This window comes from Coffea eugenioides, chromosome 3 (assembly GCF_003713205.1).
Source record: "Coffea eugenioides isolate CCC68of chromosome 3, Ceug_1.0, whole genome shotgun sequence".
Lineage (NCBI taxonomy): Eukaryota > Viridiplantae > Streptophyta > Magnoliopsida > Gentianales > Rubiaceae > Coffea > Coffea eugenioides.
Window position 1 is genome coordinate 1,763,751 of NC_040037.1, and position 27,826 is coordinate 1,791,576.

The window sequence follows — 27,826 nt, forward strand, 5'->3', positions numbered from 1 at the left end:
TTTGCGGCTTCCATGTGTCAACAGTCTTCGCCGGCTTCCATCTTCTGTAGTTATTTTTTTTTCATCTTCTGTAGTTAATGTAAAGGTTCATCGGAAGCCTGCACTTGCGAGAAACTGTAAGACCTCCAGTAACAACTGAATTTTCATTTCAAGTTGGTCCTTCCTGTTAAGCCGCATGCCATGTTTATGCTGCTCGGTCCTTCACCTTCCCTTCTATGAAGGAACAAAATGAAGAGTAAAGAAAGGAAATAGAAAAAATCAATAGGTTGATTGTATCTTATTATCTCAGCAATGATATGGCGCGCACAAGTTGGTACCGTGCGACTTGTCTCCTATGTCGTTGGTGTCCGTCCACGATTCATTCCACATTTCTTTAGTCTTAATTATCCAGGTAAACGTGATAATAATGTTTGTATTCAAAACATTGAATGCAAACCTTCTACCTTCCACTGCTCATTTCCCAGAGCCTGTCCACCATATTTGCAGTCCTGAAAGGAAGTTTTTCAAACTTTGCTGCATATTGTACATGGAAAATGTCAAATTTTAATTCCCTAGATTAATAGCAAATGGTCTTTTGGCACGCAGCTTTGACGTCCGTCTCCTGTAAGTGAGAATTGAATCATTTGGGGTGGAATGCACTATTATGCTTCCCGCAGACGGCTCTCGCGTGCCTCTCCTGTAAACTGGAAATTGGGAGAGATTGTGTCCCCCGTCAAGATTTTCCTCACTTCCTTTCCTGTCGCAGACTCAAATGTGTGGACGGTGTCATCTTCTTGGCTCCTAAGGTGAGCGTTCAGCAAGCCAAGTGGGTGAATGTTCCAATACTTCACCTTTTCCTGGAAAGTTAGTTCGCCTGGGCCTGATGACAAACAGCAGTGGTCAACTGCCAAACCCATATTCCTTGTAATGCCACAAAGTACAAACAGCAGTCGAGAACATGTTCAGTGAAGCAGCTGCATCCATCCTACTGTGGTTGGCTTACTGCAATCAAATAAAGAAAGAGGATATAGCCAAGTATTCCCCTGCCTTTATCAAGCAATACCCAAAAAAAAAAAAAGGTAATATAGGATTAAATCTCTTTCACAGCATTAGCCTTTCGAGAGCTCCCAGAGTTTCAATCCTCTTCTTTCCGAGTATCAGCTGAGAACGCCCTCTGTTTCTTTCTTTGTCTATATATATCTACACATGAATTTTAGTTTATTTATATGGTTGAATTGCTTGAGTTATTTTTTGTTCGGAAATATATCTATGCTGATGAAGCAAATGAAAAGTCTGGTGATTGGGATTACTCGTCCGATGTTTACTGTTTCTTAATCATGAACGTTTTGCATATAAATTGAAGTTTGTGTGCTAAAAATGGAGTCTTTGAATGTCCAATTGCGTAGGTCATGAATCCGCTCTCGTCTTTGGTCCATCCTGTCCGAAAGGTGGCTTTGAAATGCGCAATTAACATCTTTGATAATGGGTTTCCCCGAGTTTTTTAAAGTTCATGATAGTCAAAAGGATCCTTGCTGTTCTATACTTAGTGGGATAAGTCACGCAGCACTCAGCTATGGCATGTCTATAGAAAGGCTTGTAGAAGTTGTAAATTATATGTAATGAAGCACCACAAAATGCATTTACGTTCCAAATGATTATAGTTAGTGAAGCAAAAATGACGGCCGTCAGCCACAATTTCAAGTTGGGAAGCAAACCTTGCAATTGCACTCGCATAAAGCTTTCATCTTTTGCAGACCAAAATGTAGTTGCCATTATTTTATTGAGATGGTGTTTGGGATTTGCAAGTTATTCAAGTCTTCTAAGCTTGATTCTTGGGTCCCATTAGCTGAGATCATTCCTGAATCCCATAAACCTGAATGTTGAGTTTGAAAGAAGTGTGATTAGGTGAAGTTTTCATAATAATGGTTCAAACATGTTAGAAACATTACAAAGCTTGCGTGAGCATTCACCAATCAGTTATAGTCTTAGTGGGTTGTCAATTCATGGAGTCGAGGACCAGTATTTTCTGTATAGTTGTTTAAATACATGGTTTCCAGCCATTGCGGGGGTCCATGGCTAGTTGTCAAGAAACTGTAAAATTATCTCATGCCAAAATTAACTAGTCGAAGTAAAAATCTTCTTGATGGATGGAAAGTGGAAACTAAGAATCAAGAAAAACAAAGAGACAGCCGCCCTGTCCCAGGCGTCCAACCCCACCTAGAGGTAAAGAATGATGTAACGATGTGACTGAGTGCATTAGTAGTAGTTTTGATGGTGAGGAAATGGGCGATGAACAGAAGAGTTCTAAAGGACTTTGAGGTTGCATTCTTGGTTTCCTCATCCTTGGTTTAATGTATTATGCATATGCTTTTCACTTCTAATAATGATCTATTGAGGCAGATAAATTGCTCAGCTGGCTTTTGCACTTGAGGAATAATCTCAGATTTTTCATTACCGTAAGAAAACCAATTTCTTCTTTCCCAGCAAACATACGAGCACTTCTGAGCTCCAAGTTTTGCTTTCGAACGGGGAATCCTAAAGCACTGTTGGCGTTTTGATGTAGTGGTGGATGATTTAACCTGAGCTAGTCATACTGGAGAACACACCTTCTTTTCTACATCACGTCCTCTTTGCTAAAGTATCATGGAATTCTCATTAAGTTCTCCACTAAGAGATTGCATCAGCAATGTCTTCCTCATTTGCAGACCATATGCTTTGTTTAATCATAAAACACACTCAATTTCCATAATGACACTGCAAGATCTTTAGCCTTTCTTTGCTAATACTCTGGTATCAAACTGCTTTTCAGCCCACATGGACGACTGCTATTGATTGCATTGTTCTCTTTGTTTACCTGCTGACTAATTCTGAATTCTGTTGGTTTGCTGTACTAGTTTCTTAATTCAATTTGATTGGCAAAAGTTAATAACAAGTTGCCTCGTTACTGCTTTGACATAGCAATAATGTGTGCCTCAGAGACACAAAGGCGTAGTCTGTGGGCTCTCCTTAGTCCTTTCTCCCCCCCGCACTCAAGAAAAAGGTATCTTCCCTTGAACAATGGAAAGCCGATGATTTTGTCCGTGCTTGATGCGAATCTACTAAAAACTAGGGGTGGTGGAGCTCTGTGGTTCCTCTTCATGATTACATCATGTTAGAATAATCTGCTAGAGAGAACAGTAAAAGTGACTCTTTTAAGTTTGAGCAACACAATTGAAAGTAGGGATGGCAATAGGGTGAGGTTAGGAGCAGGGACAGTTCTCTCACCTCATATTTAAACCCTTGCTTCCAGTACCCTGCCTCCTCCCCATAGCTTCATGTGTGCCCTGCGATTGGCTAATTATAGTTTTATTTTTTATTTTGACATTATTTATCTACGTGTGTAACATCAATAACAATTTTGTAAATCATTCTTTTAGATTTTTGGCAAAATATTCAATGTGAGCTTTCTAATCATTTTGATCTTTTGAATTCATTTCTTCACATTTAGTTGCAAATCTAAACTTATAACTATCATATTTATTTTTATTTTTTTGGTGAATAACTTGCAATATGTGAAAAGATTCAAGTAAACTAGAAATAGTTAAATCATCATTTCATCATGCAAATTATGATATTTTTAGTTATAAAATTATTATGTATATGCCTATATTATTGATGTGTAATAACAATACACGCGCGCGCGCACACACATATATATATATATATGTGTATGTATAAAACTATATATAAATATTTTTTTAAAAAAAAAAATTATTATACCCCGCTCCATCCCTGCCCCATTTAAAACGGGGAAAAAAAATTTCCCCCCACCCGACCCATTACTTCCCCGCGAGACAGGCACCCCCTAATTGAAAGTGAAGGCACTGCAGTAAGAAAAGTTTCTCTGCACAAGTGGCCAATGGCATATTTATTACTACTAATCAATAGGGTCATACTCATACATATAAGTTGCAAATGTACAGTGCTATCCACTCAACAGTTTTTAGTAGTACAGCACATACAACTTGTACTTTGGGTCATTCCATTCACAAGTCCTAACGAAACCAATTCATGACATAATGCTATGTATATGGTCCTTTGCACGATGTAGTAGTATTCAAACTATGCAAGGTGTTTTTGGAATTAGTTAGTGGTATTGATTTTAGCAAATTCCAGTGCTTTCTTCCCCTGCAGCTTGTTGGTTACATAGTTCTTGCTGTACTCTCCATGGTTGTATCTTCTGTACTTGCAGGGCTCGTTCTCATCCACCAGTTCTGGCATTGGTCCAACTTCTAGATCATAACTAGGTGCATAAAATGTGACAATTGAGAGTCTGTCTTTTTCTTTGTGAGTGACTGCTCTGTGTTCTACACTCTTGTATCTGCCATTTGTTAGAACCTGTTTAATTACAAAAGAATGGCACATTAGATTTGTAAATCAATAAGTAAAACTAAAAGAAAAGGACATGATATGATCACAATCTTTTACCTCTATGGTGTCACCAATATTGATCACTAATGCATTGGGAATTGGCTGGACAGGTACCCAGGTATTGTCTTTGAATATCTGAAGGCCAACTGAACTGCCCTTTCCTTGTTGCAACACTGTAAGGGCACTTCCATCTGAATGAGGACTCAAACCCAAAACAAGATCAGGTCTAGGGCATGCTGGATAATAGTTCATTCTCACTGCTTGTACAGCTGCTCCGAACATGTCTTCGAAGACATTCTCATCCAGAGATAGACCGATGGCTATGTACTTTAGCAAATTCTTGCATAGTTTCCTTATCTCTCTGGAATATGCTTCCAGAGTCTCACTGAAAACAGAACAAGATAAATCTTATCACCCCTTCTGAGATAAGATTAAATTCAGGGCTTAAAGCTTTTTGTTCATGAAGTAATGCAGTTACCTAAAGGTGGCTGGCTTTGTAGGCCACAGGTTTGGATTTCTTATAAAATGGGGCTCCAGTCCAAGAGCAAACATGTTGCACCAGTCTAGCTTCTGGTCCTCCGAGAAAACGAAAGCCTGCCCATATCCTTGAACAGTTCCAGGTAGCATTGGATACTTCTGTTTCTCCTCCAAAGGCAGCATGAAGAATTCCATGGCCACCTTTTCTAAGCTTTCGACTAAGGATAAGTTAACTTCATGGTTTATCACCTATACAAGTCAAAATGGTTATTAGCCCCTGTTATAAATAAAATGAACAAAAACAAGGTAGAGATTCATAATACATAGATACCTGGAAAAATCCCCAGTCTTCACAGGATGCTGAGAGCTGTAGCAACTCAGCTCGGAATTCATCTTTACTGCCTTTTTGGAGATTTGATAAATCAATGACAGGAATATTCTTGCAAGGAGTAGGATTGGTCATGAAAAGTCTCGGCCTTTCTATCCTGTCTCGGACAAATCTCTGAGGAATGCGTGATGGTATGGTCTTCCTCAGTTCTTGGACATCATCAATGTGGCCAACACTAATGGGAGAAACTGGTACAGGAGCCATGGTACTATTGTTTGGAGGGGACTAACTTATCTTTGCTAGGTACCTTGTAGTATTGAACTTTGCAATGCCAATTATTTATAGGGAGAACAAGCAAGAAAATTCATGGATCTTTAATGCGCATAGAATTGTATGGTGGGGCCAAGCGAACGCACTTTATGAAATTTAGTCTTCCATGTAAATTCCTATTTGGGCTAGTTAGGATCACATAACCATCCTATCGCCAAGTTGCAACATTTGGCCCTGTTGAAAGATTTAAAACCAGACTGAAGTAAAAAAAAAAAGCAACATTTCACAGCCGCAACTTGCTGCAGGATTACAAAGAAAGGTGCATAACATAACTTTTTCGGGGCAAGTTTAGGTAGAAATGCAGAGAAGTAATTGTGCAAATTCAATTCTTTAGGGACAAACTAACTATATACTCGAAATCTCTTCCAAATGAAAATGGCAGTGGTATAGTTTTTTTGGGGGGGGGCTCTGCAGACCATATATAGTGAGTCTGTCATCATCCCTCTGCTCTCCTTCCTTCCTCACCTTCTGTAAGATAAAGCCTCAGGCTTTTCAGCTTTAGATGAATCACAAAAGAACAAGCCATATTAATTAGCACATTGAGCTCAGACTGGTAAGAGAAAAGGGTTTACGTTTTCTATTTCCATTTCTGTCTTTGTCCGGAAAATGGGGCTATTTTCTGGACTTTTGGGAAGCAATTGCATAAGCTTAATGTTAATGTGTAAAAATTGTTATCACTGCATACATGGGTGCATGTATACCACCGATAGTTCCTTGCTTGCTTGCTTTAATGGTTCAAGACGGTACATGCAGGCAGTTGGCACCATAGGGTGAAAAGGACGCTTATTGACAGGTAAAGCTGTTACCAGCTGAAGCCAAAATGCTTCACCATGTAAAGACGAAGAACCGAAAGTGAGGTAAAGAGGACAAAGGTGAGAAAAGCAAAACAGAGGAACAGGGTTGAATTATATTAGTTTGTACGTTAAACCCTCTAAGCTGCTGGCTCACTTGGAAACAAACAAATCCACGCAGAGAAAACTGCTGTCATTTCAAACTATCCCACACTTTCTCATTCCCCCTTATCCGGCTTGAAGTTTCTCTTGAACCCAAAAAAAGGAAAAAGAGGGGGGGGGGGGGGTGTACTCCTATTGCCTTCTCAAACGACGGCCAACTTTGTTTCATCCTGGATGACATGCATGGCTTTAGAAAATTTAGCTGATGATCATGTAGATAGACCCATCTAACTCGTTCTTGGCAAAGCAAAAAAAAAAGAGAACAAAAAACACAGAGACTCGACAAATTAGTCCAGCGGATAAATCAAGAAAGAGGATCAAATAGAAAGAAAAAAAAATACATGTTTGACATTTTAGTTGCCGCAAAACACAAACCTAGCAAAACAGGTAAAGACCTTGGATACATACATGGCCCATTCTTCTTTTTTTTCTTTTTTTGTCATTTCCTAAAGAGATGGCCTAACCTTAATAATTGGAGGAAACAATGAATCAGCCACCAAAAATGAAAAAGTCTTCCCCCCGGTGACACCTGTCTCCATGAGAATACCTTACAAAACCATGGCCACGGCCACGGACACGGCCACGGCCACGGGAAGTCCAAGATGGAGACATCAGCAGGCGCAAAGCACACTTTTCTGATTCATATTCCACAATTGTCAAACTTGTTATGGTCGTAACCCGGTAAAGGAAAAGGAAGGCAGCAGGGTAGGGGTAGCTAGCTTTTGAGGGCCACACCCTGCAGCAGGGAGGAGCCACAAGCATAGGTTGCAGCACTAGCACCCTTTGGAAAATGGTTCCCACCAGCCAAAGTTTTCTCAAATATGTCGGTCCAATGATAATCCTAAATAAGCATTTGAATATGACAGACAGACTGATCCAAGTTCCAGACGATGGACACAAATAGAGAGAAGAACAAAGACTCCAAATTTGAGAACTCTCACCTCATTCAAACCCGTTGGAAGCACACAAGCAAATTTTATCTACACCAGTGACTGCTTAGCAAGAACTAAACAGCAGCACAAATCAAAAGCAAAAACTTCTATCAAAATTGCGTGCAAATGGAGGCTATGTTACATAGGACAGGATCACATAATCTCAGGGGACATATTCATGACCAATAGTCCAGTACTCGCTAAATTCTAACAACAATCGACCTAAGACAAATTATCACCCAGTAGTTCATGTATGCCATTATAATCGCATTGAACAGAAAGTAAAGGAGTAGAGCAGGTCAGGCAGAAAGGGGAAGTAAGTAGTGACCAGCGAATCAAACATGGCCAGGAGGTCAAGGGCCTAATCTCCTCGTTGTACCTCAACATTTGTTTTCAAGTTTTATTGCATATGCCACTGCTTAAAACCCATAAATAAACCAACTTCCCCATATCCAGTGCAACAGTACTAAGCACTCAACAACTATTGTAAGCTTTTATGATAAGCTTCAAAGCAAAGAGAGACAAGCACATCCATTTGTACCTGGGTTTACTTCCATCTCAATAAAAGCAGCAGAAGAAAAGTACAATTAGTTAAGTAACAAGTAACATCCATGATAAGAGAGACAACAAAAATAAAACAAACATCAATAATAAGAGAGAGACAATTAGTTCTAAGAAAGCAACAAAATTTTCACTCTTCACAGATTGACATGAAGATATATACTATGTTGTATTCATCAGCACCATTGAGCAGAGACTGCTAAAATTACAACTGTACCAGACAGCCTCCACAAAGACGGTCCTTGTATCACATTTAAAATCGAAAATATAGGCATAATGTCCATAATTAGACTGGACAGGACAGGTCATAGTTATATCTGTAAAAAGCCTCCGCATTTCACTAACTGTTCTCAATCTCTAAACAACTGCCTTCCTCTTACACATGTCAAAATTGCACTCTAGCCTTTCCTTGAAGCAACTACAAGTTATACATTTCTACTTCCCAACCCCACTAATTCAAGGGTGAGCATGCTTGTGCCCTTATCTTGTTGAAAATTTTTTTAAAAAAAATTAATAAAAAGAAAACTGAGAAGTCAAAATCTTATATCATGGAATAAACAAAATAATCCCACTTTTTACACATGTACAGGATGGTAAACAGGCTGACGATTCCGTCTCTTCACCAAAATGCAAGTGCAGGACGCTACACATGCTTCTCGTTCCCAAAGGCATGCCTGTGCGACACTGGAAGTGCCAAAATATGTCATGTACAATGTTTGACTCAATCTCTACTGCGAATGAAACCTTGCCGACTAATGGCCCGAATTGCTATCTGCACTAAGTGTAGAAGTTCCTCTACATCCTGGAAGCTGAAGTCAATAACCCTCTTAACAGCAGCAATGCCCTCCTTGTTTTGAGATTCTTCAAGTATCACATTTGCAGCTGAAAAGGCATTTTGGGATTTTCTGGTAGCTTCCATAGCAGAATTCACGTCTTTTGCCTGCACAAACAAAATGTTGTTAGCTGCTGACCACCTACAGCGTCCTCCAGTTGAACAACTACGGCATGGTCTAACCCCATAACAACAATTAAAGCCAATACCCTAAAAGCAAAAGCTTCTATACTTGCAGATATCTGAGAAATCAACCCTAAGTTCAAAATCATCTTCAATTCATCAGTCATTTTAAACCATCAAATCATATGCAATCCCAAAGACCTAACGAAGCATTAATTCATGTCAGAATGGTCACTGAAAATATCAGAATAAGCCTTTTTTCCAAATTTACTATGTTGGCTGCCCTGTCCAGAAAAGGAACTTTTCAGCTTAATTAAGTATTTCAAGTTCAATAAGTTAGATGTAACCTCGCAGATTGCAATCAACTAAACATTAATAAATGAGGCATTAAGATGGATGCACGAATGCAGAAGATAATATATGAGCATGAATAGACTTACAAAATCAAGCAGCCGGAAAAAGCCTGGGCGGTTTCGAGGAGCAATAACGTGATTCCCAGAATGAGAACCATTGCTTTTAGCCAAGGAAGCCTTTTCCACCAATGCTTGATTGTTCAAGTTGTCAATATCAGATGCAGAAGATGAAGGAGATTCACCTAAGCACAAGATCAGAAAATCACAAAATCAATTAGTAACATAAACCTGAGTATAACTGAGGCAAGTTTGCATGAAAGGATTAGTCCACATATATGATACTAGAATTATATGCAAAATATTGAGGATGGCAGTTTCTATGCAGTGAGAGGCCACAGAATGGCAGAGAAAATTACTTCTTAAGAATGCATCAAATGTTGCGAATGGCGAAACACAGAAACAGGCTCAGGTGTTCAAAGCTTTCCAGAAACCAGAAGATACAACAAGCTACAGAGTATATTTTAGGAAACCATGGAGTACAGAACTGCCCAACACAATCACACTTGGAAAGGGAAGAAGAAGAAAGGAAGATCCTAGTTGTTGAGGATGCATGGTCCACTCTAATTAGAGTGAAAGCACCAAACAAATTCTGCAAACAAGAGACTAGATGGAACATCCCACCTTGTGAATATCCAACATTGTTGAGCCAAGCAATAAGATACAACAAATGGCCACCGAATGCCAGAAGATCTCAGCAGGGTCTATATTTTCTAACATGCAGATGATACAAACATGGCAAAATGATTCAATGTTCACAGGAGGCCTATAACATGAGAGGTTTCAGAACAGTCACCGTACCTTGGGGAACAATCTGCAAACTAGCTTGTAAATCACGACACAGCCGATTCGTACTAGTATTTTTGCAGTAAACCACCCTCATATTAGCAACCTCCATGCATTTATAAGCTAAAGCAGCAGCAGCCATTTCCTGCTGTCTCTCATATTCATGGGCACAGGTTCTGTAGGTTTTGAGAAATTATATCAACTATCAAGCCACAAATGAGGGTAATGATCATGCATGACATGTTTAACAAAACAGTCCAAGATTCCTTCATATTAAAGATATCATGATTGCAGAATTCCTCCATCGAACACAAGTAATAGTCAGTAAACAAAATTCTGCATTTTACCAGGACAATTGTTCAATAACTAGTCATCTAAGCCCACTCATTGAGGGTAAATAGGTGCAAATCACTGAAAAAAATTATCAGTATTTAATAATTGGAGTAGATTATATACTGTTTAATAACATGATGTAAATTTTCTTCAATGTGTATGTACCAGGGTAACTATGTAGGTCAGTCTTCAGACTTGCACTCATTTTGGAGGGAAGAAAAAGGAAAAGGCATAACAAGACTACAAGGATTCTCACACATGACATGTAGCAAGATGATGTTGATTTGGGATAGAACAACATACCAGTCAATCAAACAACTCTAGAAGTATTAGTAGTAGTACATCTACCCAAGAACAACCAGAGTAAAACAACATCATGAAAACACAAGACCCATGACACACTAGATCAGGGAGTAAACCATCAATCAGCTTGAACACTGACTTACTCGCAAAGTTTTGCAGCACTACCATAAATCTGCATTTGATTCATCTCTCCAGGTTTGCTATTCTCAAAGTTGCTCTCCAAAAGAGAAGCAGCATGAAGAAATTTTAAGGCTGCTTGGAAGTATAGCTCATTACATTCAAAACTAAATCCTGAGTCCTGCAATTATCAACCAATAAGACAAGTTGATGTGCTACTCATGAACTAGCAATACAGAGTTCCACAGAAATTTTATGAAATCATGCAGGTCACAAGGACCAGATATAAACCTTGATATTATCCGCATCATTTCTAAGGCCTTCGGCTTCTTTTAGCACATCTAAAGGTGCGGTCAACCTAGCGGCATCCTTTCTTTCCAGACTCGGGCCACTGAGATCCCATGCTACAGATCGACCAGAAGCAGTGCTGCCCATGGCCTGATGAGGTTCATTATGGTGAATGATATTGCGATGATCTTTTGAAACCTCTGATGCATAAGTGCGGATGGAAACATCATGACCTGGTACTTGCAATAGACTTCCATTCTGGGTTCCCGGAGCAGGTTTGCTAGCAAAAGGTAGCACCTCATGTTCATCTTCAGGATGATGGTCAATCAGCGACTTCGCATCACTACGAGCTTTCAAAGCTGAATTGCTCCTCAATGCATCAGAACCCTTGATTAGGTCTTGTTGTATGAGGTTATTTGCATCCTTGCTGCAAGGATCACCTAAATTGACACCTGATCTCCTGTGCCCTTTAGGTTGCAATAGGTTCTCTAGACTGCCATCAAGCAATTTTCTTGACTCTCTCTTGCTAATACTCTTGTTACTTTTAACAGATTGAACTCCAGACTGATCAACAAAAGGTTGTTTCACATCACCCAGCAAGACACCGTCAGCTGCAACGTGATTTTGATCAATACCTGTGTCTACGCTTGAACTTGTCTTTGGGTTTAAGTCTCCCCGATCATTTGGTAGATCAGAGACATTCTCTACTGCATCTTCAGAATCCAAACCAAAATTCCTGCCTTTGTGCTTGGGCAGCAGAGAGGAAGCCTTTCCAGATTTCTTTTGGGGTAAGACAGTATTATGCTGGTCCTTGCCAATCCTGTCTTTGACAGAAAAAGGTTCTGAAGCATGCCTATCAGTCAGATATGTGCTATGACTCTCCAAGATGTCAAGATGATCATTATCTAGATAAACATTTCCAAAAAGTGAAGGTGGTCTACCACCAAGTTCACATTCCTCACCCAATTTGCCTCCAGCATCAGTTTTCCGAAAGTCGAGCATATGGTTTTCAGCTAACTCAGGATTGAGAACATCAGGATTTTTCCGCTTCTTAGCTATCCCAGATCTCTTGGTCACATTATTAACATCCCCATCCACAGCTTTTCTGGGGCTTCCTTTTATGGGAAAACCACCTACTTTGACATCATCCAGCTCAAAACCATCCAATTTTTCTGGAGACAATTTGTTCAGACTGGACATCCTCATGGGAGATGAAGAAACTGATTCAACTGGTGAACCATTCACTCCCTGATAACTGTTTCTCTTTTTACGGGAATCAGAAACCTTTGATGAGCTTGATGTGGCAGCTGTTAACACTGGTTCACATCCCAAATCCTTTTTCAACGACTCCAAATCCTCCATGGTCAGTTGAGATGTAATTTTTACTCTGCATTTGTTTAGCTGCTTTGGCTTATCAAAATTTCTGTCAATTGTATTATTACAAGCCGATGGAACCATTCTGGTGTTCATGTCTTTTCTTTTCAATTCAGCACTAGACTTACTTCTACTGGACTCCTTCCCATCAATCTGAGACACCCGAAGTTTCTTGTCCCTCCTGAATCCACTGTCACTGCTCTCCTCCTTCGCAGGCAAATTTCTGTCAGGGAGTTGACTTCCATCATTTTGAAGTGTCTCTGCATTATTTTGAGAACTTTGCCAATCCTTCAGTTTTCTCTTCTTTAAGGATATCTCCCCACTATTGGATTTCCCCATCATATCCAAATATCCATTACCCAATAAACCTGATGCACGTTCACTTGGTTTCCTGAGAGAAGTTTGTAAACCATTCCTCTCCTCCTCTTTTGGATAATCACGTTCACTGGGATTTCGGTTTTCTGTAGATGCCAATGTTGGCAAAATAGTTTTTGACTTGATGCCTGACCTGCCGAGGCATGCAGCAGAAGCCTGGATGTTCTTCACAGCAGAAGCAGTTTTACTCTTCTTTGAAGGCTCAAGTTCATGCCTATCAGTCTCTCTTTTGCTTTTCTTCTTTAGCTTTACATCACCTACCGAACAAGTCTGATGAAAAAAACAAAAACATACTAAAGCACAGAAAACAACATTAAGATATAAGATGATGACAAACCTCCAGTTACATGCTTCTGTTTCTGTCTATTCGAATGCTTTTCCACTGCAATTTCTGACACAGTAATGGATCTATTAACTGGTTTAACTCCCAAAGAAGACTGCTTCATATCTTTTGAACTTCCCCTTTTCACCAGATCCTGTCCAAAGTTTTTTCCCTTGCTGCCAGTAAAAGATGTTTCTTTTATTTTATGAGCCTTCTTTCTTCCACTAGCCTTGTAATCAAAACCAACATTCTGGTGGCTCTGATTTAGGAGCTGTTCGTCAACTGCATGTGCTCCAGTTGCAGGCCTATCAGCATGATTTTGAATCCAATGTTGGTTCTCTAAAACAGGAAGCTGATATGAAGCATAGAGAGCCTTCGTTGTCTCCTCCTCACTAATGTCACAATGGTTCATTCCAGGCCTATATATTAATGAAATAAAACTGGTTAATATCAGGCCTAAAGATTAATTTAATTAGATTGTTACTCAGGCTTTAGTAGGTTCTTGTATATCTACCATATACACACACATTGCAGAATTTTGAAGCAAAACACATTATTTGCACATTCAGGAGAAAATTACAGAAAACAGACAAAAAATAGTGGTTTTTCTAATCCGTAGTTCCTCATGCGCAATATGTGACTTCAAGAAAAACTAAATTGATTTGACAATACAAACCACAAAATGCAACAGAAAAGAACTTACAGCCAGTTCAGCATGCTGCACAGCCACTTCTCCGGCAGATTTTCAGGCTTTGTACCATAAGGCAGGAGACGCCAGGCCTGACATTGGTCACATTGGACCCAATTTTCCTCTATGAGAGCCATTGTAGCCTGTTCTGTGACCAGTGTCGGCCCATTATTTATAGGAAGACTGTCAATTGCAGGATCATTCAGTAATGTTTCAGATATCACCTGGTCATCAAATTTACTACCACTTGGCTTCCCTTTTGGTCTATCACCATATGGCTGCTTTTCTTTCAGAGTCTCAACATTTGAGTCCTTCAATCTGTTGACAGATGAATTCTCCAACACATCCACTCGTGCTGAGTTTGTCTCAAACAAATCTTTATAGGTATCACGAACCTTATTTGCATCCCTCTTAGTAGCCTTTTGTCTCGCCACAGCAGAAATACCAGCCCTTGTACTTTCTTCTGCTGAATCCACAAACTGCTTTCCTCTAACTTGAGCTCCCTTTAACTTCTTTTTACTTTCTGATGAAAACTTCTTTGCAGATACAGGCATCCTTGATTGATCTTCTTCATGGGTAGTTCTAGCACTTACTTTCTGTATCAAGTGATCAATATCCCCTTTAGTATCTCTTTCACTTTGAGATGTATCGGAATCAGCTTTGAATGAAGCAGGAACCTGGTTAGCTTTGTTCCCTATGCCTTCAAGTTTATCAACTGGAACATCCTTCTGAGAACTTTTTACGTGGTTTTTCGTAGTCCAGTCCAATGAGCAGCTTTTATCTTCTTGATGCTCAATCTTACTATCACTTAGGCCAGACATTGATCCAAAGGACTCATCCTTGACCAGCTCAGTCACCGACAATCTGCCCTTGGCTTTGTCCTTGGTATCCTTCCTCTTCTTTAAGGTGGCACCATTTTCATGCTCCCCAAAAGCTTCAAGCGCCTTAGCTGAGTCCTTAAATGAGTCCTTGCTTTGCGGCACCTCGGCTCCAGGGTTTTCCTTTAAGCGGGAGAGCATATGATCCTCAAAAGCCATTTGATTCCTGCATCTTGATTCATTATATTTTTTACTCTTCCCAACAGCTTTGCTTTGCTTCCTTGTCAGTAGAACCTCATTGCTTAACCTGGAGGTGGAATCATCCACAGATGTGGTAGAATGGTCATGCTTTAACTTGATCGTGGCCTCAGGCTTATTACTTTCCATTGGTATGTTACTTATTAAATTAATAAAAGTGTTATGAAGAGGTGAAAGAAGCAGGCCCCCAGCAATGGTCAAGGAAGTCAGCATCTGTCCATGTTATGCAAGCAAACAACCAATTGAAAGGACAGAAAATGAGATCGACACCGTAAGAACATACAAAATATACAAAAATTTAAAAAAAAAATTGTGGCTTCTAGAAGTACCTTAAGAATGCAGGACGAAGATTCATCAGGAGTCTCTTGAGATTCCAATAGATTTCCTCCACTTCCTCCAGGACTGTTACCCGTCGAAGAAGATGGAGATGTTAAACCAAGACCACTGTAGATTGCAGCATTCTTTTGTGGGACTTTGATCCGAAATTTCAGTGGTTTTTGATCACTTGGATTAAGTGACTTATTTGTGGATGGTTGATGTCTTGTGGGAAATTTTTCAGTAACTTGGACAGAAGACAAGCAGGAATCTTGTCTCGATCCATCTCCTGACTGGACCACCTTTTCGTGTGACAAATGGACTCCACGGCTAGCAGCTGTTCCATTTCTCTGAGACAAAGGCGGATCAGGGAGAGCAGTTGCATTTTGTACAGCAACCTGTTTTGCAACACAATTCAAGGTGCTAAATGGAAAGAGAACTACCAAAAATTTAGTAATTCATATTTCAGCCATTTGCCTCATTCCCCAGCAAATAATTAGAAAGGGAAAGAACAAAACTTGCCAATGTACCTCCCTACACATAGGAGATTTTGTTGTGGTGTGAATTTGAACTCTTTGAGGACTCTTTGGCTGTGACCAAATTGAAGGTGAGCGTTGGTATGTAGGCAGGAAAGAACCATAACCACCAAACTTCGCCCCTGATAAAGTAATTGACTCAATCTCATCACTTTTAGAACAGAAAGAAGAACCTTAAACTTCTTCTTTGTCATATAAAGTTCCAATTCTGCTATACTCACCTAAGTTTTCAGCAGAAACTCCTCCTTCAAAATATTTCTGAAAATGGCCTAGCACACTTTGGACCTTCTCATCCTTCAGAAAAAGGAATGAAAGGATCAGGACAGGAAATGCATTTTTGGGAAAAATATCAGAAGTGCAGCAGAAAGAACACAAACAAACTGCGATAACACTCCTGACAAAAATAATCAATGCTCCATGACAACGAATGACACCCACACACGCACAAAAAGAGAAAAAAAAAAAGACAATCTGAAACTTGTGAATTGTGTCCAGAAGGAAAAATATGCGACATGCATCATATATTAGATTTTGAAGACCAGTGATGACAAACAATAATGGTACCTAGGAGCAGGTAGAAGTTGGCATGGAGAGAATCACGAAATTAGATTGATTAATAATGTGGCAAACAATCAGTATGAAAGTTACAAACATGAACCTCACCCCAAAATTCTAATCAATTGTAAACTTTGTAATTAGAAAGCAAAACAACACACGTTAGAATATTAATGAAACCATAGCAGCACATCATAATGTCTGAAGCCCTAATGTAGAAACTAAAATTTCCTCAATCCATGGAACTTTGCACAATTTCCAATTAAAATGCTATAAAGCACATGCCTTGAGGTAAATGTGCAATGAAACTCCATCAAAATTTGGTCTTTTTTCAAAATTCCCCCTTATACTTGCTACATTTCATTTGGAAATAAATGATCAACCATACTTGCTGTACAACAGAATCCATCTATGCTCTAAGACAAACAGATTTTACTTAATCTTCTAGCATTTTGTATCACAATTCTAGTTATCATTATCAATTACTCGTCCAATCCAATAACTAAATTGTTAATTGAGCTTCCAGCGATAAAACTCAATGCCACCATGTTGTTTTTCTCCTTGCTAGTCAAGTCTGCAAATGTTGAGTTATATATGTTTTTTATTTACCTGTGAAGCTAAAAACAATAACTTCAGTACAAATTAATCCACAAAATCTGATTTACACAGAGTAAAGAACAGAACAGAGCTCTTACAAGGTAAGAAAAAGCTATCTCAGGATCGATGCTTGTATCATCATCATAAGCCTCCCCTTCTTCAAGCTCAGCCTCCATTTTTGGAGACCCACCTCCCCAAACCATCCCTTCTCCACACACCCTACCTCTACCCCCGACCTATGAGGAACCTACCTTTACAGCTTTACTCCCGTATTCCCAAAACCCTAACCCTAAATTCACCCCGTATCCTGAAGTCTAGCATAATCAGTAAACAATCCAAAATTAAAAAATACAACTCTAGCCCACAAAAATTCTCCAAAAACCCACAAAATCCCTCCAAGGAATTGCTCTATAGCTTCCGGGATTTGCCACCAGGACAAACCCCACCAAACCTACCTGATCATATTTATATAAATGTATATAAACTACTACGTATATTCCTGCGAAGAGCAAATGTATATAGAAAGTAACAGAAAATGCGTGAATTGAAATCACTGCTAATAATCAGAAGACTGAGTGCTTTAAAGCATCAATCGCTGCAGCGACGGAATTGATTCTGAATTTAGAAATGTTTTTCTTTTTCTTTTTTTTTCCCCCTGCCTTGGTTATGTTTGATGTGTATATGTTGTGTGTATGGAGACACAACACGGAGAGAGAAAGGAGGCTGTGTTGTTGTATTCTGTTTTCTTTTTCTTGTCTTCTCTTTTCTTTCCTTCTTCCACATGTGTTATAATATGGGCTTTTATTTTCCTAACCCCCTTTTGTTTACTTTTCCATTTAGCAATATTGCTTATTTTACAAATATTCTTTTGCCTTTGGCCTAAAGCAGTTAAACATGTTTTTTCCCTTTTTTTATCTTTATTTTTCTTATTAGTTTTCACGCTTATTTGTACTCAAAGTTTCCCAAAATTAGCAGCTACATCGTCACAAATTACATAAAAAGCTAAAAGTTCAGAATTTTGGATAAATATCTATAACAAAGAGAACTCGTTGATATACTTAAATACTAGTACTAAGTTGTCTCTCATAAATTATCAAATTTAGCAAACATGCTATGACAAATTATGTAATCGGAGTTCTAAAATTTGAATGAGTTTTGAATCAGTATCTCAAAATAAAAGAGCTCGTGAATGTAGTTAAACATGAATTGTCATTACGACAAAAAAAAAAATGTTAGGTACAGTAATTATATTACGTCAAAACGATATTCATAACTATTTAACAAGATTGAGTAAATATTAGGGTGGGGATTGTAAAAATTTTATTGAACTTTAATCTCTTTATACATGATTTCTTGTTACCGTACCGTAATGATTCAGATTAATTGGAAATTGGTTTTTCCCCCTTATTTATTATTATATTTACGCACTAAAAGACATGATACACAGCATTTGCATTCAACATTTTTCCAAAATTCTCATGGGTACCAATTAACTGTTACGCTACTAGAACCAATTATTTATTATTTTTTTTATTTTGCTGCTTTAATTTGTGGTATGAGGGCTCTTCAATCTTCATTCTTTGTTGGCAAAAAAAAAAAAAATGGAGGGAGAATGAGGCAAAAGTATGGGTAGTGGCGCGTGGAATATATGGTTTTGTCTGGTTCGTGGAGGGAGAATATGTTGGTTTTGACTGGTGAGCGTATAGTGTATCATGCATATGATACCTAAAATCCAATAAGAATGGCAGGCATCTTCAGAATCTCTCCTAGAAAAATAACAAGACTGATGCTGTTTTTTTTTTTTACTCCACCAGGGTTAGGGTTGGATTCATTTTGAAATTAGGATCAAATCCAATTTTTCACATACATCATAGATTCGACGATAATATAGTATATGCAACTGTTAGCAGCGTATACAAAGTGTTTCCCTTTCCCTGCGTAATTACTAATTAGGGGATGTTTAAATCATCTACTCAAATTAGCCCGCTACTAAATCAAGACTATAAATTGAAGCAGACAATGTAGCTGCTACGTCAACTGAAGAGTTGAATCTTAACATCTTAATCAGCTTTAGATAGATACTTAAGCTAAAGTTTGTTTTTAAGTCAGAATATATATCCATTTTTTAATGAGTAATTGAACCAATAGAGACTTTCTTTCCGTCTAGCATGATGATATTTGAGCTACTTCCCAATAGAAATGCGGCTTCATTGAATGAATTGAATCAAGCTACTAGATCCCTCCAACAAAAAAAAAGAGAGAAATGAAATCAATCTAATAGAAGGATGATGTATATAACCCCTAATCTAATCAATCAATCTTGCTCAATCTTCAGGCTGGAGTAAGAATTGATCTCCTCAAGTCTTTAACCTCAAGGCCGCCCTTATTTGGATTGCCATTTTTCCTCAGAATATTTTTATATTTTTTATGAATATATTTTCTAATTTATATTTTTATTCCATATATATTAAATTGCTGCATTACATCTGTCAGCAAATCTTAAAAAAAAAAAAAAATAGCGATTCAAATGGGCCAAAATCCAAAACCTGCATTTGGATACAGAATCTTAGCTGTTGGTACAAAGCCATAAAATTGCAGCAGGCCAACAGCACAGAATCCACAAAAAGTTCCGCATGCCATGTGGACAAATTTTTTTGCCTGTTGAAGCGTAGCAAATTGGATTTAAGTTTTTACTAGGATACAGTTATTGTTATTGGAACACGACCATGTACTGTTAGGCCCATAATTGAAATCCACATTCAGCTCAAATATCCCACACCAAAGCTCCATCAAAAGCTCAATACATCCCAAATAAAGCCCAAGTAGTTAACATGTTTGGAGCCCACAAGACTAGGCAGAAAGCAAAGAAGTCTCTCTCGTCCTTCGCCAGAACTCTCGAGACAATTGTTTTAAAATTTTCTGCTAAATGTTGCATTTGGATTTTGTTTATCTATTTGAAGAGAACAAAACTAAATTCCCATATTTGATTTTTTTCTTTTATAAAAAAAAAAAACCAAACATTTTCCCTCTCTCTCTATCTCTCCGAGCAGCAAAAAGAAAAACAAATATGAATATATTCTATTAACTACAAAAATATATTCCATAAATTATGATGTGACAAGGACGCCATAAATTAAGAAGAGTCCATTTACTATTTGTGAAAAAACGTTGAAAATCACGATATTTATAGGCAGGCGATAAATACAAATATGAAATTCCTAGAATCAAGAAAGTGGACTGTCTTTTTATTTATTTTTGTCGTTAAGTTGTTTAGTACATAATTTTCCATAAATCAATACTATTTTTTCATAATCAAACTAGCATGATCATTGATTGTAAGCTATCTTATAGTAGATTCCTACACTAATTGTTAGGCAAGTATTGATACCTAAAAATACTTGTACTTATAAGGCAACCACTAATTTCTACTGTAATTGCAAAAGTACGGCCTTAATTTTTTTGTAAAAAAGTTTTTTAGGTTTCTATAAGAATTTTTTTGTTAACACAGTTTCTAAGCATCTTTTCGTTTCACGTATATCATATCTAAAAAAAGTGCTATATTATATTTTTTTTAATAGAAAAAAAAGCCGAAATATTACAATCCAATCGGGCTATTGCAGAAAAAAGAGCGTAACAAGGAAAAATACTTTATCAGCACCACCCAATTTGTTTTTTCTCACAATAACAAAAGTCAATTAACAGAAACTATATATATAGTTTGATTATTCCTCTGTTTAAACACTTTCCTCAATTAAAACAAGTTTCCGGCTAAAACCAATGCTTAGTCTGACTTGAAGCTCTTAAGATACAAGAGGACCAAATTCTGTCCCTATTTTTATTGCTGAGATTTTGCTACTTACCAAATTTGGACACTTTTGCTTACTCATCGTTGATCTCATATTAAGCAGTAGAATCGCAATACTACGTGACTTTACAGCAAAGTACTCAAAAATGGGTTTTGTTTACAGAAACTCCATTGGTTGTATCCTATGGTACAACTTCCTATTTCCTTTCCAAAAATAATCATCTTTCAAATCCCCTAAATTTCTAGGGTTAATTTAGTACTCAACTAAAACTTTCCATTTCCTCATCCTTCCCTCTCTCATTTAAAGAACCACTCCTCCTTACACCATATATTGTTTTTCCTCTTCAAAGTTTCAATCTTTTTTGGTAGGGTTTGGAATTCTGTGGAGATCCAAGTTTTAATTTTTGTTAGTATTAGTTTTTTGCTTTGCAAAATTTAGTCTTTTTGGTAATTTGAGTTGTGGCTGAATTGTGGGGGTTTTTTTTTTGAAGCAATGATTTTTCATTAATGTCAATATGTGAATTCAGTTTTCAAGTGTATAAGCCGGTAGGGGAATGGAATTGGGCTAATGGTGAAGTGGGTTGTGATTTAGGTGCTTAATATTTGAGAGGGTTGTCTTTTTGGTGAAAGTTTCTGCTCTTTACGTGGGGAAAATTATTCAAACAATCGGAGGAAGTGGATGATGTACCATTCTTCTGGTATGGATTACTCGCGGGAACCTGGCATGCCCACGAGGTTTGTGTGGCCTTATGGTGGGAGAAGTGTGTATATCTGTGGTTCATTTACTGGGTGAGACTTCAAAATGTCCACCTTTTAGAATTTTATCATGTTTACATTGATGGTTCAGTCCTCTTTGTTTTGTTTTGTTTTTTTTCCAATTCTGGTTAGTTCTATTATAGTGGCAACTGGTTAGTTTCATTATATCCCTATTCAGCACTTGACATTAGCGTGTAATATTGTTATATTGATTCTAGTTAGTTGTAGCACTAATAATGGTGGCAACTGGTCATTTTGTTAAGGTGGGAACAACATCCGATGACTCCAGTGGAGGGATGCCCAACGGTCTTTCAGACAGTTTGCAACTTACCTCCGGGCTTCCACCAGGTCTGTTACATGCGTTGTGCTTTTGGTGAAAAGTTATTGCCTTTTATGAATCTGTATAGTTATTGTGTAACTTATCTGGGGCAAAATGGGATGCTTAAAATGATAACTTCACTTGTGAAATTGAGTCATACCATTCGTTTTCTGGTTTCATCGTCTGCATTATTATAATACTAGGAGATGCAAGGTTCCTTTTAAAAAGAAGGGATAAGAAAGAGAAAAAGAGGAGATAGTTACCATGTTATCATTTGATCTTTTGTTAAATGCTACATTAGGTCTTTAGAATGTTTGGTTTTGGTGGCAGCAGTAAATATAATGAGATCTAAGTTTGTGCTATGTTTGAGAGAAAACTTTTTGCGTGAGCATGAAAGTTTTGCTCCTTTTTACATAGTTTATACAGTTTAATACAAAATAGATTTTCTTGAAATTTTTTGGTCCATTTAAAAGTTCCATCAGATATTGCTGTTTCTTGGATGAATCTTGAATTCTAATCTGTTGGTCTCTTCTGTGACCAGGTTCACTTTGGATTGTAACCTAGTCATAGCAACAAAGGCATACAAGAGTATGCACAAAATCTGGCAGATCTGTGAATTAACACTTATATCTTGTATCTGTAAATGCAGTACAAGTTTGTCGTTGATGGTGAATGGCGGCATGATGAGCACCAGCCACACGTCTCCAGTAACTATGGGACTGTCAACACTGTCCTTTTAGCAAGGGAATCTGACTACCTGCCGCCAATGCTTAATCCTCAATTTCCTGCTGGTTCTAATATGGATGTTGATAATGAGGCCTTTCAGCGTCTGGTATGAGAGTATTTTACTGCATCACACATTATAAATACTTTTGGTGATATTACAGTTTTTGCTTCTGTGATTTTTTCATAAATAGCTGGATGATTTGAGATTCTCAACCTAATTTCATCTCTCTAATTATTTGAATGCAATTTGGCTTTGAGTAGACAAAATAATGTGCATCAACTAGCCATAAGAAGTTGGATTTCCATCTGTGAGTTGGGAGCCTTGTAGACAAGCATCCAATAGAGTAATTTTGTGTTGCTATTCTGTTCCTTTCTTGTTTCTTGCCTTGCATCACAACAGCATAAAAGGTTGTATCAAAAGTTTTGGTGGTCTCTACAAATGCATTGATGGAACTCCTGATTGTTGAATAGATAATTTGATTTCTGAATTTTATAATGACTTTATATAGTCTATTGATGATTTTCTTCTTGTCCTATATGATCTCCTTTTCGTGCCTATGTGTTAGAGTATTAATGTTTGCTGGTGCTTTACATCTGGTTATTAAGTTTCAGGTCAAAGTTTCAGATATTGGGTTATCAGAAGCAGACTTAGAGATCTCTCGCCACCACATTTCTGTATTCTTGTCTACACATACAGCTTATGAGTTGCTTCCTCGGTCAGGAAAGGTATGAGTTAGTTGACCTAGCAATAGTCACTAGGAATATATTGCTGCATATCTCTCTCATCATTTAAATCAAATCTGGTGCCCAGGTTATTGCTTTAGATGTTGACTTACCTGTGAAGCAGGCTTTTCACATTCTTCACGAGCAGGTATGGTCAATTTCTTGCAGACTTAACTGGTTTCCTGTTCTTAGAGGACTTCAAATTTGTAATACAAGTTGGGTTAAGCTTGGCTCTTGGTTGTTATAAGCCACCTAAATGTGAAAATACACTAGTGACATTTTTCTATTGCAAGTATATTCACTTCTGGGGCTCTTGTGACCATTGAGTAGTTGACCATTGTACTGATCGGGATGTTGAGCAAATGTGATTTTTGTTCTTTTTTTTGGATGATATTTGTTCAGGTTTTGCAGATATGCATCTTATGTTTTCTATTGTCTGATCAACAAAAGAAGATCCCTTAGTTTGCTTCTCCTTTGTACAAATCAATACCATGTATTCAATAAGCAATGCACTTGGTTAATAATATTTGAGATAATGCAGTAAGTTCGTGATACCTTGTTAAATGCATCCAACTATCCAAGACCAAGATCTGATTAGTGATGCAGGGATCAGATAACCTATTTGTTAATGGTCCCTTTATTCTTGGAAGATATTCTATCTTGTTTTCCATTTGTTCATCTTCCAGTTGTGTATTTGAGTCTTTCTGATATTGCTATATCCCTTTTCTAAGCCATGCTAATTACAGGGAATTCCTATGGCTCCTCTGTGGGATTTCTGCAAGGGGCAGTTTGTTGGAGTTCTGAGTGCACTGGATTTCATCTTGATTATGAAGGAGGTACCTGCTGTGATCTTTAATCTTAAGACAGAATTTCTATTTGCTTGTGATGGTTGTACTTTATATAAATTCAGGTTAGATTACATGGGCAGTGTTCATCAGTAAGCTTATTTGCCAATTCCCCCCCCCCCAACAAAAAAAAACCCAAAAAAAAAAACAAATAGGCAAGAAAATTGATATAGTAAAAGAGTCCTGAGGTTCTCTTGAAGTTGGGTATGTTTCCGTTCTAAAACTGATCTTCTGTTAATCTCTATTGAATGAATGTTTCCATTAAATTTTTAACTGGTCTCTGTTTAATTCCTTCAGTTTAGTTGATCAAAGCAACTAAGGAACTTGCATAACCTGATATCCGCATTTGATATAACAGTCTTGTGATAATAGGCCTTTTTTTTTACTTGAACTTGTGACTATCCCCAGCTCAAATAGTTGGGAGGTGGAATGACTTTGTATGTTCTGACAGAGTATTTTGTATTCTTCTATGATAACTTTCTGAAGTAATTTGTCCATTGACCAAATCTGATTTCACTAGCTCTTAGAAACTGGGATATTTGCAATTATGGTCTCAACTTTGCAGCTCAGAAATCATGGGTCCAATCTGACAGAGGAAGAGCTTGACTTACACAGTATATCTGCTTGGAAGGAAGCTAAGTCATTTATGAATAGACAAATCAATGATGGTGGAAGAACAGGTCCCAGGCAACTTGTCCATGTAAGTACTGATTTATTTTAATTGCAAACTAGTTGTGAGAAACTCTGTTGCCTTTTATAATAATGTTGATAGTTTGGGTCCTTAGATTCTAATGATAGACACACACCAAGTTTAGGCATAAGTTGTATTTAGTGTCTTCACTTTTTCTTTATTTTTTGTTTTACCTTGTTAATTCTGAACAAATTATTCAGTGTGCTCCTCTGGTTCCCTTTTGTCTGGAATGAATATTTGTGGGCATTGCCCTTCCAGAGGTTTTAATAGTTGATCAAGTCTCCTCTTGTTTCATGATATGTTAATTTACAATTATTCATGATCACATTTATTGTCATAGATACCATATAGAGGGAAGAGTGTTGTTATCAATGTTAGGGCAAAATGGTAAGATAAGCTTCCTTTTAATAAGGCTAATGGGGATGTCTATGTGACTATCACGAAATTTAAGGGGGTAGTTGTTATTGTCTTGTTATTTCACTCTACAAGTTCCGTTCATCTATTTCCTGCGACTATTGATGCTGTGGTTTTATGCAGTAAATTGGTTGACATAAAATATTGTTTTTCCTGAAGCTGTTCCTATTTTTTGGTTCCTAAATATTGGTCCATCCTGTGCTTAAGCATGTATTTTCTGCTTATTGCATTTTGTTTTTGCAGGCTGGGCCAGATGACAATTTGAAAGATGTTGCCTTGAAGATTCTACAAAATGGGGTGGCTACAGTTCCTATAATTCATTCCAGCACTGAGGAGGGATCATACCCACAGCTATTGCATCTTGCTTCACTTTCTGATATACTTCAAAGTACCGTGTCAATCAGTTCTGTAGACTTGTAATTTGTTTTCTTCCTGTACTGATGCTTCTGCCAAATTCAGGCATTTGCAGATATTTCAGATATTCTTTAGGCTTATTGCATATCCACGGTGATTAGAAGCAGCACTAAAGGTAGAGATAGTTGTAACTTTTTTTTGGCTTTAGTTGTTTGCCCTTTTTGGAGAATGTTTGCTTCTGATCTTCTTTGTACCATGAGGATATTGGTAGATTAAGCAGGATGAAAGAGAAATATTCATGAGTGTTAAGTGTAGAAATCTATAACTCCTTGCAGAAGGTAACTAAAATCAAGTGCTTGCAAAGGATTTTGGACTTAACATGTGATGTCTCATCACTTGTAGAACTGGTGAGTTTTAAACTTGCAAAAGTTCCTTTTGCACCATGATTCTGGGTGGAAAGTCGTGGTAGTTTCTCGGAAAAGTAAACTCAACTTGAGATTTTGCAGATAGATGTAAACAAATGTGATTTGGAGAAAGAATTATCTAATTCAGGCCTGAAATACCTCTGTACTTTTGTACTCAAGCATGTTGTCTGTTTCCTTTGCAGCTCAAGTTAGTTCAATTCCTATTGTTGATGACAATGACTCCTTACTGGATGTGTATTCTCGAAGGTAAGGATTTATTGTATATATTATTGCATAATTTTAACAACAGACTTATATTATGTCGAATTGGACTCTACTTCCCAACAGTTGAAGGCAAATGTTGATTGTGTCTTTGACAGCGATATTACTGCATTGGCCAAGGACAAATCTTATACAAATATTAATCTTGAGGAGACGACTGTTCATCGGGTAAGCATATCGCCTTAGTTGGGAGTGTCCTTGCAAAGCCTAAGGCTTTGGCTACAAGTTCGAGTGTATACATGACGTTAAATTTTCTGATGCACTGTCTTAGCTTCATTGTTCATCTCTTTTGCTTTTCTCCTTATGCTGGAATGCATCTTAGGCCTTGCAGCTAGGTGAAGAACCGTATTCCCCATATGGGATCAGCCAGCAAAGATGTCACATGTGTTTGCCAACTGATCCGCTACACAAGATCATGGAGAGATTGTCCAAACCAGGTTATTTATTGTGCCAAAATCTATCAGATTTTTTGTGCTAAAGTTCCAAGGATTGGCAGTGTTTTCTTTGTTTGTGGAGGTTTAGGTTTTGTTTATTTTAATGGTAAGGTCATCACCCTATCACGAGATGCATGAAACTTGAAGTTATGATTGCAGGGGTGAGACGGCTTGTCATAGTGGAAGCTGGAAGCAAGCGGGTGGAAGGTATTGTAACATTAAGTGATATTTTCAGGTTCCTGCTTGGGTAGTAGACAAAAAGGCATCAGATTGGGCGACGGCTTTTACAATCCGGTGGCTTTTAGTCTGTTTTTGCTGACACCATTTCTGCACCAGCAAGGAGAAATCTTCTCTATGGTGATTTTATTTCAATTCTTTCATACATACAATTGGAATGGCCTGACATTTCATGGCCTGGGTTTTAGGGTAGTAGGCTCAAAAATGTGGCTCCATATTGTCGCAGTTGGGTTGTTCCATAAACTGCTAGCTCCCCTTTACAAAGTATTGTCCCCTAAGTTATGCGGCTAGGATGCTAGAGTTTTGTTGAAAGCATGGACCTGCAGTTTTCTGCTGCAGGTGACAGGAAAGTTGGGAAATAAAGTGTTATGATCATTAATGTCATTTTAGCATCCATCTTGATCTTGTGCTCTGGTTTTTATAGGCACAATAATGTCTTCTTATGATTGAACTTTCTGCTGGTTTGTTAATTTGTACTATCATTTTCATTTTCAAGTTGACGAGTTTTTATGTTATGATAAAATGCTGAGGACAAAGCCAGAAGAGAGGATAGAAAACTGATTGGTGGCACTTTTTATTGTTCTCATGGTCGGAGGGAGACACTCTGTACACATCAAGTCTCTTACTTTAGTCGACACTTGATTCACCCTAAAGTCAAACTGATTTTGATTGCATTGAATAAGAAACCGAAAATTCCAAACCAAAAGAGCCTTGGATGATGCAGACAAAGGTTTCAAACTGATTTTGATTGCACTTGATAAGAAACCGAAAATTCCAAACCAAAAGAACCTAGGATGATGCAGACAAAGGTTTTACCTTTTCTTTTCGGCCTTACA

The 27,826-nt window shown here is 37.8% G+C and overlaps 3 protein-coding genes across 3 annotated transcripts; 1 reads left to right on the forward strand and 2 right to left on the reverse strand.

Annotated features, from left to right (window-relative positions):
- Positions 1 to 3,876: 3,876 nt before the first annotated feature.
- LOC113764559 (protein SRG1) lies at positions 3,877 to 5,578 on the reverse strand. Its single transcript, XM_027308485.1, has 4 exons — positions 5,198 to 5,578; positions 4,868 to 5,115; positions 4,447 to 4,774; positions 3,877 to 4,356 (listed from the first exon to the last, which is right to left on the reverse strand). Exons 1-4 carry the CDS (start codon positions 5,456 to 5,458, stop codon positions 4,102 to 4,104), a joined length of 1,092 nt encoding a protein of 363 aa, XP_027164286.1. The 5' UTR covers positions 5,459 to 5,578; the 3' UTR covers positions 3,877 to 4,101.
- Positions 5,579 to 8,204: 2,626 nt separating this feature from the next.
- Positions 8,205 to 17,712, reverse strand: LOC113765539. The gene is made up of 11 exons (XM_027309757.1): positions 17,099 to 17,712; positions 16,070 to 16,142; positions 15,843 to 15,970; positions 15,327 to 15,710; positions 13,937 to 15,210; positions 13,249 to 13,652; positions 11,166 to 13,168; positions 10,901 to 11,055; positions 10,137 to 10,297; positions 9,366 to 9,520; positions 8,205 to 8,910 (listed from the first exon to the last, which is right to left on the reverse strand). Exons 1-11 carry the CDS (start codon positions 17,201 to 17,203, stop codon positions 8,692 to 8,694), a joined length of 5,061 nt encoding a protein of 1,686 aa, XP_027165558.1. The 5' UTR covers positions 17,204 to 17,712; the 3' UTR covers positions 8,205 to 8,691.
- Positions 17,713 to 20,903: 3,191 nt separating this feature from the next.
- On the forward strand, positions 20,904 to 27,384 carry LOC113764946 (sucrose nonfermenting 4-like protein). The gene is made up of 13 exons (XM_027308991.1): positions 20,904 to 21,594; positions 21,825 to 21,909; positions 22,530 to 22,712; positions 23,219 to 23,332; positions 23,418 to 23,477; positions 24,076 to 24,165; positions 24,740 to 24,874; positions 25,523 to 25,667; positions 25,739 to 25,786; positions 26,196 to 26,304; positions 26,418 to 26,487; positions 26,642 to 26,756; positions 26,913 to 27,384. The coding sequence occupies exons 1-13, from the start codon at positions 21,485 to 21,487 to the stop codon at positions 27,002 to 27,004; spliced, it is 1,356 nt and encodes a 451-aa protein (XP_027164792.1). The 5' UTR covers positions 20,904 to 21,484; the 3' UTR covers positions 27,005 to 27,384.
- Positions 27,385 to 27,826: the final 442 nt, after the last annotated feature.

Excerpts from the sequence above, each read along its gene's own strand:
- LOC113764559 (XM_027308485.1), bottom strand. The coding sequence starts at position 5,458 with ATGGCTCCTGTACCAGTTTCTCCCATTAGTGTTGGCCACATTGATGAT. Across the intron at positions 5,116-5,197 it reads AAGACTGGGGATTTTTCCAG|GTGATAAACCATGAAGTTAA; the intron begins GTATCTATGTAT and ends TGACTTGTATAG. Across the intron at positions 4,775-4,867 it reads ACAAAGCCAGCCACCTTTAG|TGAGACTCTGGAAGCATATT; the intron begins GTAACTGCATTA and ends TTCTGTTTTCAG.
- LOC113764946 (XM_027308991.1), top strand. The coding sequence starts at position 21,485 with ATGATGTACCATTCTTCTGGTATGGATTACTCGCGGGAACCTGGCATG. Across the intron at positions 23,333-23,417 it reads TGCTTCCTCGGTCAGGAAAG|GTTATTGCTTTAGATGTTGA; the intron begins GTATGAGTTAGT and ends TCTGGTGCCCAG. Across the intron at positions 25,787-26,195 it reads AGGCTTATTGCATATCCACG|CCTCTGTACTTTTGTACTCA; the intron begins GTGATTAGAAGC and ends AGGCCTGAAATA.
- LOC113765539 (XM_027309757.1), bottom strand. The coding sequence starts at position 17,203 with ATGGTTTGGGGAGGTGGGTCTCCAAAAATGGAGGCTGAGCTTGAAGAA. Across the intron at positions 15,971-16,069 it reads AGTTTCTGCTGAAAACTTAG|GGGCGAAGTTTGGTGGTTAT; the intron begins GTGAGTATAGCA and ends TTACTTTATCAG. Across the intron at positions 15,711-15,842 it reads AATCTCCTATGTGTAGGGAG|GTTGCTGTACAAAATGCAAC; the intron begins GTACATTGGCAA and ends GTTGCAAAACAG.